Source organism: Silurus aristotelis (genome assembly GCF_946808225.1).
Source record: "Silurus aristotelis genome assembly, chromosome: 19".
NCBI classification, from domain to species: Eukaryota; Metazoa; Chordata; class Actinopteri; order Siluriformes; family Siluridae; genus Silurus; species Silurus aristotelis.
Window position 1 is genome coordinate 1,669,419 of NC_139592.1, and position 16,902 is coordinate 1,686,320.

General features: G+C 39.6%; 1 protein-coding gene across 3 annotated transcripts; it reads right to left on the bottom strand.

Annotated features, from left to right (window-relative positions):
• Window positions 1-56: 56 nt before the first annotated feature.
• On the bottom strand, window positions 57-16,338 carry ggt7 (gamma-glutamyltransferase 7). 3 transcript variants are annotated; one of them, XR_014530161.1, is made up of 16 exons: window positions 15,932-16,338; window positions 12,015-12,241; window positions 10,681-10,832; window positions 10,483-10,597; window positions 9,513-9,580; window positions 9,184-9,257; window positions 8,910-9,103; window positions 7,252-7,339; window positions 6,849-6,976; window positions 6,065-6,153; window positions 5,694-5,846; window positions 5,196-5,313; window positions 4,594-4,731; window positions 2,658-2,757; window positions 2,281-2,573; window positions 57-266 (listed from the first exon to the last, which is right to left on the bottom strand). XR_014530161.1 is itself a non-coding variant. In XM_083520907.1 (15 exons), exons 1-15 carry the CDS (start codon window positions 16,152-16,154, stop codon window positions 2,398-2,400), a joined length of 2,043 nt encoding a protein of 680 aa, XP_083377033.1. In that variant the 5' UTR covers window positions 16,155-16,338; the 3' UTR covers window positions 57-2,397. The 3 variants fall into 3 exon arrangements, 1 of the variants encoding a protein (XP_083377033.1); XR_014530162.1 differs by having other exon boundaries at window positions 57-317; window positions 700-2,573; XM_083520907.1 differs by having other exon boundaries at window positions 57-2,573.
• Between the last annotated feature and the right edge of the window lie 564 nt (window positions 16,339-16,902).

The following is a 16,902-nucleotide window of genomic DNA, read 5'->3' on the forward strand; positions in this document are numbered from 1 at the left end:
GCCAGTTCAATATAAAAAAAAAAACAGTTTGACTGAGAAAAAAGAAAAAAAGTCACTTCGCTGTAGATGTTTATTTTATCACATCTTCAAAATAAAAAGGCGTTCGATTTTCAGACATTAAATAACAAAAAATAAATTTAACGCACTGAACAGCAGTTAAATTTCTCGGTATATAGATGGTGAGATTTATAGCAGTCACTTAAACTCAAACACACAGCACATAAACATGACGGCAGGCTTTATTACATTAGAGAGAGAAAAATAAACTCACAGCAAATCAAAGTTCATTCATATTCAACATATTGAAATATTCCAAACTAGAACCATTTTGTGCTGCAAAATCAGAGGAAATAAAACACTTCATTTAGTCCTTGACCCTACGCTGAAATTAGCTCACACACACACACACACACACACACACACACACACACACACACACACACACACACACACACACACACACACAGCAACGTCATCCTTCAAAGCAACACTAAGGTAAAGAAAAAAAGAAAAAAGAGAAAAAGTGCAAATATGTAGAAACTGAACAAAAAAAACACCACTGAGGAAGAACTTCATCCTTCATTTTTGATTTACATTAAACCTTCTCGTAAAGATCTTATTCATAGACTCTGCACGCAATAAACAATAATAAATATTCAGGGTAAAAAAAAAAAAAAAAAAGATGGCGAGAAAGCATACTCATCGAACATTTTGGCAAAATGTACACCCACACTACACTTTTATATTCTTATTTAAAAAACAAACAAACAAACCAAATAATTCTCCACTTAAATAATTTCCATGATAATTTTCCACATTATTCTCATCAGTTCTTTTTTACATTTTTTAATCCTTGAATTGTACACGTGAGAAATAAATCCACAAACTAATATTAATATTCATATTTATAGGGTGTGATTGGTGGCTCAAGTCAAACGGGGGCGGAGCTTAAGTATAGTGCCTGTGAAAAATTTGGAAACACTGAAGACTTTTATGATTTTTGAGACTGAGGAAAAAAAATGTTTTGTGGAGTCCAAATGGGAAATTTGTGTCTCTACTAGAAGAACTTGTGTAAGATGGAGAACAGGAGAGAAGATGTGATCAGACTCCCCTCACCCCCACATGGAGGTGGAAGTTTAATGTTTGGGGTTGTTTTGGAGCAGGGAAGGTTCCGGAAACGAAAAGGAATCCTGAACCATGTGTTGGTTCCGTCTGGACTGCGGCTCGTTGGAACCGACTTCACCGTACAACAAGACGAAGAGACGAGCGCACGTCTGAGTTCTGTGTGTGTTATTTAGAGAGCAGACAGACGTCTGGAGTGATATTTATCAGGGAACCACCTGCCCAGTCACTGCACCTCAATCCTACTGAACTGCATCACAAGACAGAAATCTCAGACTACACTGGTGATTGGCTGATTTGATTATACTTAAGCTCCTCCCCCTAACAGCCCTTCATGTTCTACACGTGTATAAACGCGAAACCTGTTCAGACCTCGTGTTAACGTTTCGCTCATTTTATTAACAAACCACGGAAGTCTGGATTCTGATTGGCCGGAAGGTGATTCTTTTTCTATGGCAGCTGCGGATTTATGTTTCGAGACGTTATCGTTACTATGGTAACGGCTCATTTGGCACACGCTTTCACGTAAAATGTGCAATGTGATGTTGATTAAATAGTATAGAAGGAGTCTTCTAAAACTATGCTGCAAAAGAGACAGCAGACTGGACAAGATGCTCTACATTATCAAATGTAACTATATATGGATTAAAAAGTGGGGTTTTTTTGTTTGTTAGAAAAGCAAGACGAAATTTATGCATTGTTTTGCAAACCGTTTTCTTTCATTCGCTTAATTTCTATTTAAATAATAATAATAATAAAAGAGAGAGAGATAAATATACATTTAATGGATTTATTATTTTAATATTTGGCAATTGAATAACTCGTGGTTATTTTTACGGTGCAGTTGGTAAGATCGTGTCTTTAACAGTCGGAGATTTGAACAATTCCAGTGTTTATGAAGCTCCGCCCCCCAGGACCACAGGACCACAAATATATGATTGATTCGATGAGTAACAGGAGACGCATGTAAACGAGCATTCTGAACTTCTGAAGTTTTTAGAAGTAAATAAAATCTTTAAAGTGATTAGCTCACGTCTCCATGACGACCAGTCCGCTTGTGATCAGATCGCCTGAAACGAAGTTTAACACCAGATCTGAATTTAATCTTCAGGCAGCGTGGATGATGTGTAGTTTAGTGACCTCCGGGAGTCAGCATGCCATGTGTGTGTGTGTGTGTGTGTGTGTGTGTGTGTGTGTGTTAGTAGTCTACATTCAGTTTACGCTTGCGTTATTGCACACACAGTAGAGCACATTGTGGCGGAAACGTGGACAGGATTAGGGCATGGACGTTAACATGGTGAGGGCGGACGCGTCGGCGCTGCGAGGGTCCTTCACTCCAATGATGATGTCGTTGGTTCTCCTGGTTCCCTCCACCAGTGAGATGACCTCCACCCTCTGAACATTGTGGCCTTTTTGCTGCAGCGTCTCCACGTCTGCGCTCTGAAACGAAGCTATACCGGGAAACACAAAAATCTCAGATCCAGGAACGAGGCTCATGCTCGTGCTCAGAAACAAGTATGAAAGAAAGATCTCACCATCCACCAAGAGCGTGTTGGGTTGGAGCTGAGGGTGAAGCCGTCCAATGGTCAGGCTGTCGCTTAGATTCTTATGCAGAGACAAGACGTTCATCAGAACCTTCAGGAAGGCAATAAAAAAAGCATGATAGTGCATTCCTTCTGAATGCAGAGTGAATAAAGCTCTCCTGTAACAGTGAGCAAAGTGCTTACAGAACTAATAATAATCATAATAATTACAATAATTACAATAAGAAGAATTAGAGGTGCAAAACCTGGATTACCTGGAATTATTCTTAACTATTTTTATTAATAATAGAAGCAACACAAATAATCATTTAATAATTAACAATTATCATTCATAATAACCTTGTTGGATTACATATTTTAAATACTAACATTTCATTTAAAAACGATTTAATATATAATAATAATAATAATAATAATAATAATAATAATAATAATAATAATAATAATAATAATAAAATAATACAGACAGGTGCAAACGTTTGCATCACCTATTTTAAGGTGGATTATTTAAAATTATATTTATTATTAATAGTAAAATTTAAAGAAACACAATGTTTAATCATCTTAATTATTAAATAGCTTTGTTGGTTTTAGATATTTATAATTTATATATTTCATTGAAATAAATTATTTAGTCATAAATATAGTTTATACTCATGGTAATAATAAAAATAATAATTATATATCTTAAGATTTTATACAAATATTCTAGTAGTTGGTTTAGCTGAATTATATATTAAATACCTAACTTTTTAAAAACTACTAAATAATAATATTATTATAAAAAAAAATAGATATACAGTGGAACCCGGTTATCTCGCCCTCGGTTACCTCGACAACCCTATTAACGTTTTTGAAGTGGAACCACCAAATTCTCGCTTTTACTAAGCATTTTTTTATCGGTTATGTCGCTGAACCCTGATATCTCGAGCACAAGGGGGGAAAAATTTGCCATTTAACGTCGGTTATCTCGGTGCAGCCGCAGAAGAACTCGTGGAAGTGGCGGAAAAATCAAACCTTATAGCTGCTCCAGGTGTTGTATTGTATACTGGTGAATCTCTGCTGTTAGTTACTGCACATGTGCCTTTTGTTGTTAAATGTTATGCGATGAACGGGAGGCGAAAGCGGAACGTGGGATGAGCAGCAAAAGCATAGAATGAACAGAGAGTGCCGGTGGGAAGACACGTACTGGGATACGCATGCGCGATAACAACGACCGCCATGAACCAACATATACCAACAATAACGGACGGTGAGAGTGTGGAAGTTTAAATAGGAGCTGGTGATGATGATAAACGAGCACCATATGTGCGGGATTGAAGCCGGGAGCTTCAGAGAAAGCGGCCGAGAAAACACCTGCCACGCTGAAGGGGGCCGAAGGGGGCGTGGCAGGTGGATTCCTGACAGATAAACATGTACTGTATGTATTTTTATAGCATGCCTTCATCAAACAAATCGCAGCAACGCTGTTGTGTAAAAAACCCTCCAAAAACACGTGCATGCACGTTCTCATTTATTAACGCACATCATGTACATAAAGAAATTTCAAGCACGTTAATATACTGCCGCCATTTTGATTTTCGTTTATCTCGATCATCGGTTACCTCGATGCTTTTTGGCGACCCCCTAGGACATCGACATAACCGGGTTCCACTGTATTTTTTTAAATATTACATTTGGCCAAGGTGTTTTTTTTTTGTTGTTGTTTCTCATTTATTTACATTTTATTTTGAAAAAGTATTTTAGTTTCTGGGCTATAAAAGGGGATGAGAGACGCAAAATAAATCTAAATAATATTTATTTGTAATAATTGAAAACATTTTAATTTGAAGAGCGCTTTTTTACAATGGAAAAAAGAAACCTCGAGATGTGCCGTGTTTTTTTAGAACATGTGTATAAACAGTGAAATGTAGTGAAGCTGCTGAACCTGTGTGATGCCACTTAGCGCTCGGTCGCCGTTGGAGGATCCGAGTGCCATGTAGGTACCACAGACACCCAGTGAGGGTCTGACGGCGGTGGGCATGAGGAACGAGAGTGGCCTTTTCCCAGGCTGAACGCTGTTGTGCTGGAAGTGAGCGCAAAATTAAGTTATATTAATTATAATAAATCTGGATAAATATAATATTAATTATAGCTGCAAGTGCGATTTGCGGGGACCAAGCACCAAAACTTGGGGGGGAAAAAACTGCAGACTACTTAATCCCAATGTCATAACTATAGCAAAGGGGTTCTGGAGTAAACAGCACCAGTTGTACAGCTCCTGATGTACACAGGATGATGTCTTTTGACACACTGATTATTGAAGGTCGGTGCTCCCTGTGACTGTGTGCGCAGCCTTGTGCTGCCACCTGTTGGCGTGTTACAACTTTCTGATACCGCCTCATATTTCTACACGGAAAGATTTAAATTCAATGAAGAGGAAAAGCTGTTTTGAATCTACATGGATAAATTCTTAAATATACGGATATAAAATAACATTATTAATCAATAACGAATAAATCAACCGAACAGGAAGGGAATTCTGTGTACCGGATTGGCTGGAGCAGAATTTCGGCTCTTGTTGGGCCAGGAAAAGTCGAGAATTTGGCTGTTCAGGAGGATTCCCGAGGGCGTCACGATGCGGCTGCCGAAAGGCTGATTCATAGAGCTGAAGACAAACAAACAAACAAACAAACCCTTTCAAAATTCCAAGAATTCTAATTACTTAATATGTAAGGAATCCACTGAGAACACTAGCAGAGGATGGTGAGAAGGTTTTCCTATAACGTCACGTCCCAAAATGTTTCACGATGGTTACTGTTATGTTTGATTTATTGATAAAAAACACATCATGCTTTTTATCCATTTATTGTTACCTTTAAAAAGGAAAAGCTAAAGAAACGAGTTCTGTTAACGCTTACGTTATAGCAGCAATAAACAGAGACGCAGCGAAACAGTAACTGCTCCATCATCCTGAAAATTATGGATGAATTATGGATATGCAGACTGAAGACTATCTATTTCCCTACTTTTCGTCATTCTGTTTACCTCATAAGAGAGACGATGAAGTCATCAGGCCCCATGACCATGACCTGGCTGACCCCTGTGCCCTCCTCCAGAGCATAGCTGGGTGAGTAGTGACCAGGAGGAGAGGAGTACGAGTTGTTGATCATCTGCCGGAACTGAGCAGCTTGACTTTTACTGGAACACAAAACAGCAAGGGTTTATTCAGGATCATAGAAATGCAGATTGTGTTGCTGCTGTAATCATAAACCCTGTTTTGTGCTCATCCCAGGAGTCAGCCTTTGAGAAGTGGTTCACAATTATATACACTATTATAATTACCCGAGAAGTCATTTGCATGTATTGTGTCTGAAACCATGTTCACAGCGACATGTGTATCTGCGAGTTCCCTTTACCTTAACATACGATCCACACCTTCAGAGACAGACGGGTCAAACACGGGGTCTCCAAGAGCACTGGCCAGAGACAAGGCGATTTTCAGAGTCTGAAAATACAAAGACAAGAAAATTATTATACACACACACACACACACACACACACACATACATAAATACACACACACTGTACCTCACAAAAGTAAGTGCACCCCTCACATTTCAGCAACTATCTTCTAGAGGGACAAAACTATAGAAATAAAACGTGGATCTATTTTAGAGTATCAGTGTGCAGTTTGTGTATCAGTACAGATTTACTGTCCTCTAAAATAACAAAACACACATTATTGTCTAAATAACTGTCAACAAAAGTGAGTACACCCTCAGTGAACTGTGTCCAAAGAGTGAATAATGTGTGTGAGCACCATCGATATCCAGCACTACTTTAATCCTCCTGGGTGTTGGTGGATTGGTGCTCATATATATATATATATATATATATATATATATATATATATATATATATATATATATATATATATATATATATATATATATATATATATGAGCACCATATATATATATATATATATATATATATATATATATATATATATATAAATATATATATATATATATATATATATATATATATATATATATATATATATATATATATATATATATATATATATAGTATCTAACATTTTAGTTTTGCATCAGAGTTTTGTGTCTAAGCAGCTACTCTATGTCTTTCTCTCAATCCATCCATCCAACCATCAAGTCATTATCCTGCCTGCAGTACCTCAGTAATCCAGTGGAGGGTGCTGCTCTTCTGAGTCTGGCTGCTGATGTTATAACCTTCTAAGATGTTGAGGGCTGTAAGAAGGCCAGCTCCAGCGTGAGGAGGAGGTGCAGCCATGATCTGATAACCTGCACATGTGGACACGGACACGGACACGGACACACACACACAGGAGGTTGTTATTCAATAAGGATGTTTTAAATGGAAGGAGTCTCCAGTGTCAGTTTTTTATACACTAGCCATCATGCTATTCTTGTTTTCAGTTCTTTTCCTCGTGTTACTTCTACAGTTTTGAAATCACAACCGTACAATCGCACAACAATAAAGAAACCTCGTTATTACTGCAAATCATGTAAAAAAAAATACGGTTTATCGCTCAGTATAAAAACGGAGAGATGGTTACCTTGGTAACGGCTCTGTATCGGCTGCTGGAGGACTGTAGAGTAGTTACTGAAATCCAGCTCCGACAGAACTCCTCCACTGGCCTGAACCTGAGCCACAAAACAGATCCAGCATCAACACTGAACACCTCCAAAGGTATTTATCAAAGACACCAAAAATCTCACATATATATAAAAAAAATTATAAATAACCCTCGATACGATACATTAATAATATATTCATGAAGCAGCTACCGATACGATGCGATACGATACGATTCACCTCTATTTACGATGATATGCAAAATAAAATCCGATGCTCTGCAATTCAATATGGTAAATCAGCAATTTGCTGAAGGGCATTTTGACTTGTAACGCATGCCCCTTTCTCACACGCCTTTATAGTGCAAAACAAGAAAAAAGATTAAATAAAACCAGATGTTCCTGTTGTGTGTGCAGGAAGTTACAGCTCTACCTCTGCCATGTTAATCTGTATGCTATGTGACTCTCAGGACACGCCTCGATCTCCATAGCGTTGTGATGCGTCATATTCACGTAGCAAAAGCCAACTCAGATCCGATGGACACTTTTTTTAAATCAATGCATCACTCGTTAACTTTTGAGGTGTGATCTTCATGGTTTCCTCCTACCATTTTAGACCCACTGTAAGAAGCTTATCAGTGTTAATAAAAGAAGCCTGTGTGCTCGTGCTAATCATTAGTGTGTCTGGGATTTTTAGTCCAAACCCGGTTCAAACGCATGATTAAATTCATATCATATCAAATCTTTGGCGATCTACAATTTTTTTACCAGTTGAACTTTATATACGCTACAACCAAAAGTATTTGGACACCTTCCATTAATGGTTCTTTTAAAACAATTGTACAGGATTGTATTTTCATTTTACTTGAACTAGGAGACCCAAACCTGTTCCAGCATGACATTGCGTCTGAGCACAAATCCAGATCTATGAAATTCTGCTTTCCATGGGTTGGAATGGAAGATCACCTTTGGAATGAATGTGCACACTGACTGCATCCCAGGCCTCCTCACATCACCTACATCAGTACCTGACTTTACTAACACCCTGGTGTCTGAATGAATCACCGCTAAATCTAGTGGAGCTTATTATAACAGCAAATGGGAACTAAATATGGAATGGGATTAAAAAACAAAACAAAAAAACTAATCTTATGCTCAGGTGTCTACAAACTTGTTTTCTAGAAAAAGTTAGCTGCACGTTCTTCTCTTTAAACTCTTTGTCCTCTCACATATTAGAGGTCACCAATAGTTGATTGCTGGAACTATCTGCAAAAATCCAAACCGATTGGTTTCCGATCCGCTGCCATTACGAGAGCGGCCCCTAGAGGCGAATCACTGACACCACATGCTGTTTGTTTGTACACGCGAGACTGCACGCTGCACGGAGAGCGCAACATTATATTTATTCATTATTTTAATATTAAAATAAAAATAGTTAATGTATTAATAATATCTTTCTTTACATATATTCATATTTATTTCATGATACACATTTTCATGATTCAGTACTTTTTGTAATCAATTTATTTATTGTTATTTTGTCATTTTTATTCTGTATCCATTTTAAACCACTTTCAGTCAACCTCTATTACAAACACTCTTATTGATGCTATCACTATAATGTTATAAGATCCTGTACCGTAGACGCCATCTCCTGCGTCAGATTTCCATCGTAGAACTCGGAGATCCCGTTGGCTGCCACTCTGTCCAAAATGGCCGCCAAATCCTGGCGCTTCATAAAGAGGCCGGAGAGGGGAGGATGTCCTCCAGGTAGGAAGAGCTCCAGAAAAGCCTTGGAGACATTCTCTACCTTAATCTGGGACAGAGCGTCCGCTATAGAAAATAAACACGTTATTCTAACGCAACACGGATTTGATCAGATCTACAATCAGTGTGAACTGAAGGACGCTCACCCAGGTCATGGGTTACGTTGAAGCCGTTCCTGGCGACGTCTGCGGCCATGGTGATCACCTCCTTCCAAGACTTTCTGGAGGGAAACGTGATTACATTTAGATCCAAATGAGCTGAGAAATCGCTTTTTCCAAAATGCATAAAAAAAAAAGAAAAAAAGAAAAAAAAAAAAGAAGAAGAGATGAAGCTCTAGTGTTCTAGTTAGTATTCGTTACACATTCAGGTTTCTCAGGTGTCACATGGAAAAGGTGTAAATTAGAAAAAAGAGAGAGAGAAAGAGAGAACCTCGAGGGACGTGTTGTGAGCATAATAAGTGAGAATTTGAGCGTACTTTCCGTAGAGCTGGTGAGCTTGATGCAGTCCACTGAGCATGCCCGGGACTGCCACCATGAGACCCGGCTGAAAAGCAAACAAAAGCAAACCGATGATGTTCAACAAACACACTAATCTGAGTTTACCATCAGATACATAAACCCAGGCTGGCTTACAGTCAATTTAATTCTGTGTAAGTGATCATTGTAATGAGTTTCAGTTCGAATTACACTGAAAAACAACATCCCAAAGGTCAAAGCCACCTTCTGAATAACTCTTGGTGTTGTTGAATGTATGAACAGCTCAGAGGCTGATGGATGAGATTCTTAAGATTTTTGTTGTAGCAGTGAAATAGAAATAGCCTTTCTACTAATAAGTCATAAAGAGAGGGGTGTGGCCAACAAGACTGTCTCTGAGTCTGTCAGTTTTAGAAAAAGAGGCGTGGTCACTACATAGCAGTCTCTGAAAAGGAGGCGTGGTCTCTGGGTCTGTCAGTCACAGAAAAAGAGTCGTGGCCTTCTTATCAATGACAATTATAAAAGAGGCGTGGCCTATATAACTCATTCACAGCAAAACAAGTGTGGCCACTGTGTCCGTCTTTACTAAAGAAGGCGGGACATTTGCACTTGTAAGAACCAATTAAGAAAGCAAGGCTTCTGTGGCCTTCAGTCTCAATAAAGGAGGCGTGGCTTTCAGGACTGTCAGTCAAAAAAAAAGGGAGGCAAACTAGATTTTAGATTTTGCAAATGACAATACAGAAATTTCTGGACCAAAGGACAGATTTGTAGTGCTGCAGAAAAGTGAGGTGTGGTGCATATTTGGTTAAACAAAACAAAAAAATAAATGTAACTAGTTAGTTATATAAATGTTATGTATTTAACTGTGATCTCTGTCATTTCTGATCATCAAGTTTCCAGCTCCATTATGTGCAGTATGAAAACGAATTGACCAGACATATCAATTGCATTTTGCCTCGGATTCAGATTTACCTTCTGCTGTAGGTCCTGCAGCATCTCCTCCTGCAGGCCAGAGGGCGACGTTTCACGGAAGTCAATGATGCGGCTCTCGTTATTCCGAATGTCATGGACCAGCATCACTCCTCCACTGTACGAGCAGAAATTGGAGAGATGAAGGTAATATTTTGATTTTACTGATTAAGTGAGTGAGTGTGTGGGATGAGTTCGTACCCGCCGATGCCTGAGGTGTGGGGGTGGATGATGCCCAAGCAGAGAGCAGCGGCGATGGCAGCGTCTACGCTGGAACCTCGCTGACTCAGAACATTAAACCCCAGAGACGTGCAGTGAGCCACGTCTGTCACTACGGCACCCTGATTAAAGATCTGGAACAACACCAGGATATGCGTTCAGTAATAACATATGGACTGCTCATTTTATCCTACTCATAATATTGCATCAATCAATATGGGGTTAAATCAGTATAGTAGACCACAACTTTCTTAATCATTTCTGTATAAAACATACAGACTACTATTGTATGATCTTCCAAACCTATGCAGCATGTGGTCCTACATTTCTTCAGTTCCACATCTCCTTTATTTCCTAAGTACTGTGTTAAGCACAAAAAAGGGAGAAAAGCCTGTACCGATTGCAAGGGCACGAGGGATAAATAGACAGACCAAGAGAGAGACAGACAAACAAACAGCTAGAGAGACAGAGGCAGACAGATGGAGAGATAGATGCAGAATGAGAAATAGATAAACAGATAGGAAGATATACAGGTATGCCAAGAGAGATGCACACAGACAGACAGACAGACAGAGTGTCAGACAAAGACAGACAGACGGACGGACAGACAGACAGAGATACAGGCAGAGACAGACCGAGAGTGATAGATAGTCAGACAGAGAGACATACAGTACATAAATACAGAATGAGAGATAGATAGACAGACAGCTAGAAAGATAGACAGACAGACCAAGAGAGATACAGAGATAGACAGACAGACAGACCGAGAGCAATAAAGTCAGACAGAGAGACATAAAGTACATAAATACAGAATGAGAGATAGACAGACAGATAGAAAGATAGACAGACAGACCGACAAAGAGAGATATATAGTCAGACAGAGACAGACAAAAAGGCAGACAGACACATAAATAGACCTAGACAGATAGAAAGACATAAATAGACTGAGATAAATAGACAGAGAGAGAAAGAGATAGATAGTCAGACAGAGACTGACAGGAAGACAGATAGATAGACCGAGACAGATGGATAGACAGACCTTCACGGACATATAGACAGACAGAGACAGCTAGACAGAGAGACAGACAGATAGACAGACAGACCGACAAACAGACAGATAATTCAAATCCATCACTTTATTTGCCCCAAATTAAAATGCATTTATTATGGTAGTACAGAAAGTTAAAAGCTTTCTAAAAGTAATTTCAACAAAAAAATAATAATAAATAAATAAATCAAGCAATTCATTAAGTTCAATAAGTAAATAGAGCTACTACAGTTTCTAATCTGAACTCAGATGATGATGATCTCAGTACCTGCGGCTCTCCTAAATAGATCTGCACGATGAGGGCGATGGTGACCCCGGTGGCGAAGGTCAGGCAGCCTGTGATGAGGACTGTGAGGCCGTCTCGTGTACAGGCGCAGTCCTCCGCCAGAGGGTCTCGCCTCGTCTCTCTCAGGGGAGAAGAATCGTGACTGGCCAGGTCCGATGCAGATGAGGCCAAACGCTGCAGACGAGCCGATTTCAGGAACAAATCTGGGTCTGAGAACACACCAAATGCACACGATTAGGGCTGACCGATAGATCACACGATCTCAATATCACGATATATCATTACACAATACGCTGCTCTGAGAAACTGTCGATATGATGTATTTTTTTAATATAAATAATTATGATTTAAATGCAATGACACTAAACATACGGCATTGATTTGATGCAACATTATAAAAAAGCTATAATCTGTTTGGTTTTTTTTGCAGACTTCAAAGCAAATTACGGTCAGATGCAATTTTATTGGTTTTGTACTGATAATGTTAATGAATAAGTATTGACTGAAGACAATCAATTACAGGTTTAAAGCTGAATCGGCAATGTGTTTATTTCTTTGCGTTCCCTTTTGAGTCTGGTTCCTCTCCAGGATCCTTCCTCATGCAGTCTCGGGGAGTTTTTTCCCTCACCACCAAATTCACAGGGACGCATTCATGCATTTAAAATGTATAATTTTCATCTAATTATTTCTCTAAAGCTGCTTTGCACTGTTGAAATTGTTATACATTTTAGCTTTGTAAATGTTTAATGTTGAAGCAATAAGAGAAGAGCCTGAATTCTGGAAGAACTTACATGTGCATCGGAGTACATGATGTAACAGAAGGTTAAGTCACTCCACCTAACGCAAACACTGCTAAAGGATTAGACCTCGAGTAAAGACTCTATCAGAGTCTACATGGGAGAAATAAAAGTCTGGATCATGTTTCTGCTTGGATCAACAACGCTGACTAAAGCATTGGGACACCTGACTTTTCCACCCACATGAGGTTCTTCCCAGAACTCTCAGCACAAAGTCAGACACATAGTTGTATCGGATATCTTTGGATGCTGGAGCATCACATTTTCGCTTTACTCGAACTAGAAATCTCAAACCTGTTCTTGCATTTGGAAGATCTCCTGCTATAAACACTATTAAACACCTTGGGGATGAATGTGAATGCTGACTGCACACCAGTAACCTTCTCACCTTCATCAGTACCTGACTTTACTAACACCATTGTGGCTGAATGAACCGCCACAAAAAACAATCTAGTGGAACATCTTCCCAGAAGAGTGAAGAGCAAATTGAGGCTAAATAGGGAACAGGATGGTCTAAAATAGCAATCCCATGTTCATATATGTAAATATGATTACATTTATAAGTCAACATCTCCCTAAATTATTTTCCGTAACACAAAACACGTCATTCCGAATCCCAGAACACACCTCCAATTTTTCAAAATGTGCTACCCAAAAATCCCACAAACATACCGCCTTTATTTTTCTTTTTGTCAAATGCACATCCCACATATCCAAGAAATTCCCAAATTCCCAAATAAACTCCCTACCAAATAAAATCTAAATTCCAAAATGCACAAATCAATTTTCCCTGAATGTCCTGTCCCAAAGAAGCACACAATTTCTGAAACATACCTCCCCAAAAGCTCTTAGAGCTCCATCCCACATTCCCAAAATATTTTATGCCCAATTTTACCTACGATCCCAACGTGCCATTTCCACGAGCCTTCATCTGGCCCTCACCCACATAGACAACAAGGACTCTTATGTACAAATGCTGTTCATAGATTTCAGCTCAGCATTCCACACAATCATCCCTCAGCACCTGCTGGAGAAGTTGAGCCTACTGGGCCTGAACACCTCCCTCTGTAACTGGATCCTGGACTTCCTGACTGGGAGACCTCAGTCAGTCCAGATCGGAAACAGCATCTCCAGCAACACCACACTGAGTACTGGGGCCCCTCAGGGCTGTGTGCTCAGCCCACTGCTGTTCACTCTGCTGACTCACGACTGTGTAGCAATGCACAGCTCGAATTACATCATCAAGTTCGCCGATGACAAGACCGTGGTTTGTCTCATCAGCAAAAACAATGAGTCAGCATACAGAGAGGAGGTGCACCAGCCAACAACCTGTCTCTGAACGTTGACAAAACCAAAAAGATGGTTGTGTACTTCAGGAGAGCACAGAGCAAACATTCTCCACTGATCATTAATGGATGCTAATTCCTTGGTGTTCACTTGGCGGATACCCTCACCTAGTCACTCAACACCAGCTTCATCACCAAGAAAGCCCAGCAGTGTCTCTACTTCCTGAGAAGGCTGAGGAAAGCCCATCTCACTCCCTCCATCCTGACCATGTTATACAGAGGGACTATTGAGAGCATCCTGAGCAGCTGCATCACTGCCTGGTTTGGGAACTGCATCGTCTCGGATCGCAAGACCCTACAGAGGATCATGAGGACGGCTGAGAAGATCATCGGAGTCTCACTCCCCTCTATCATGGACATTTACACCACACGCTGCATCCGCAAAGCAAACAACATTGTGGACGACCACACACACCTGTCACACACCCGTCACACACCCGTCACAAACCCAGTTACAACAGACATTGTAACTGGCGGAGTCAGTCTTGCACGGTCCCGCGTTGTCCGACACTGTCCCGCTTTGTCCGACACTGTCCCGCGTTGTCCGACACTGTCCCGCGTTGTCCGACACTGTCCCGCGTTGTCCGACACTGTCCCGCGTTGTCCGACACTGTCCCGCGTTGTCCGACACTGTCCCGCGTTGTCCGACACTGTCCCGCGTTGTCCGACACTGTCCCGCGTTGTCCGACACTGTCTCGCGTTTGTCTTTGCACTGTTTGCACCAGGTTGCACACATGCACTTTATGTAGCAAAGACACTTACTAGTCTGTTCTCTGTGACTGTTGTTGTATGCAGCATCAGGGTTCAGGAGGAACGTTGTTTCATTTCACTTTGTAAGGTGTCAGTGATATATGGTTAAAATGACAATAAAAGTTTCTTGACTTGACTTGCACAAGGCCTGAAAAGTCCCAGATACACTATTCCCAAATAGTGTCAATCTTCTCCAAATGTGCTGCCAAATTTCAAAAAAAGTGTGATGTTTAAATCAGATTAGATTAGATTAAACTTTACTGTCATTGTGCAAAGTACATGTAAAGCCAATGAACTGTAGTTAACATCTAACCAGAAGTGCAAAAGTGGCCTATTTACAATAAACAGCAGTATGTTAAATGAGGGTTTAGGCTCCGTATGTATGAAGGTGAGAGCGAATAATGTACAGGTGCAGAAGATGATTAACACTAATGTACAGGAATGATGTAAATGTAACTCGTTACTGAACTTACGAACACTAGAGTTATAATAAATCATAGTACTTTGGATACTTAAGTACATTTGAAGGCAAAAACGTTTGTACTTTTACTCAAGTGAAAGTTTAAAGGGACACTTTTTCTCGAATGGATCTACTTTTACTACATGGTTTGTAACCTTCATCCACGATCAATAATAAGAGATGGTGTTTATATATTTAATATACAATATAATTGTGCAAAGGATAAAATATATCATATAACATGCTCAAATAACATGATGTACATGTATGAATGTTTGTATAAAAAGCATAAATATGGGTGGAATATACAGTAGTGCATTGATACACATAAGTAAAGGATGGTGCAGACAAATGTGCAGAAATCAAACAGAATGTGTGCAGAAGTCAAACACACTGCGCACAAAACAACAACACAACACTATTTCACAACAGTCTTTTCCTTCTGATCATATGATAAAAAAATAAGTCATAATTAAAGACAGGGGTTTTGACTGATTGTCTTTATAACATGTAAGTTCATTAAGTTCATTGAGACTGGTAACACACCTGTGTCCTGTTCACCCAGGAAATTGTCCTCGTCTCTTCGGGACTTGAGGCCGCTCTCCGCGGCCATCACTACGTCGTCCTCGGGCAAGCGTGGGAAGCTGGTGATGCTCATGTAGTCCACCGGGGAATACGCGCTGCCGAGCGCAGTCTCCAGGCCTGCGTCCTTATCAGCCATTTTACCGCTGGAGTACGCGGCCAGAGCCTCGGCTGAGGACGCGGACATCACCCCTGAAATAACTACAACAACACCGACAACAACAAACCGGTAGCTCCTGAATCACCAATTCCTGATTTGCGACTGCGCATGCGCAACATCCTTTTCCTCAGGTGCGGGCGTGGAGGTAACCGCGCATGCGCATTGTTCCGCATGGGCACAGTATAGTGATGGGTCATGAAGTCATTTCATTGACTTGGTCTAAAAAACAATTAAAAATAAAGAATGCCTTAAAACTCTATAAACATCGTAACATATTTGGATTGTAATTAAAATTGTATTAGAATTTATGCTTTTTTTGGTATTGGTACCTATTTATTTGATAAAATTTTCTTCTTTTTTCTTCTTCTCTTCTTTTTATTTATTGTTATTGTTCTTGTGTTTATCATGATATGCTTCTTGGATCTATTGTTAAATATGTTTAATAGTGGAATAATGACAATGCCTGTGAAATTGTGACTTGGTTCTTTGAACTTATTTGGTTCATTATTAATTATAATACAGAAATAATATAAGATGTTTATTACGCAGATACCCAGCCACGTCTACACGCACGAACTTTGACTAAAGTTCCAATAATGTAAACATGACAATGCAGCAAAGGACAAATTATAATAAACAGAACAAGTAGCTTCACCTCTCATATCCTCTGGTCTTTTCAACAGATAAAAAAATATCTATTGCATTGTGTAGAGTCTTGCAACAATAAATAATAATAATTTCAAAACACTCAAGGAAACTGTACAATTAAGTGATA

Excerpts from the sequence above, each read along its gene's own strand:
- ggt7 (XM_083520907.1), bottom strand. The coding sequence starts at position 16,154 with ATGTCCGCGTCCTCAGCCGAGGCTCTGGCCGCGTACTCCAGCGGTAAA. Across the intron at positions 12,242-15,931 it reads CCTGGGTGAACAGGACACAG|ACCCAGATTTGTTCCTGAAA; the intron begins GTGTGTTACCAG and ends GTGTGTTCTCAG. Across the intron at positions 10,598-10,680 it reads CACACCTCAGGCATCGGCGG|TGGAGGAGTGATGCTGGTCC; the intron begins GTACGAACTCAT and ends CTGCTCGTACAG.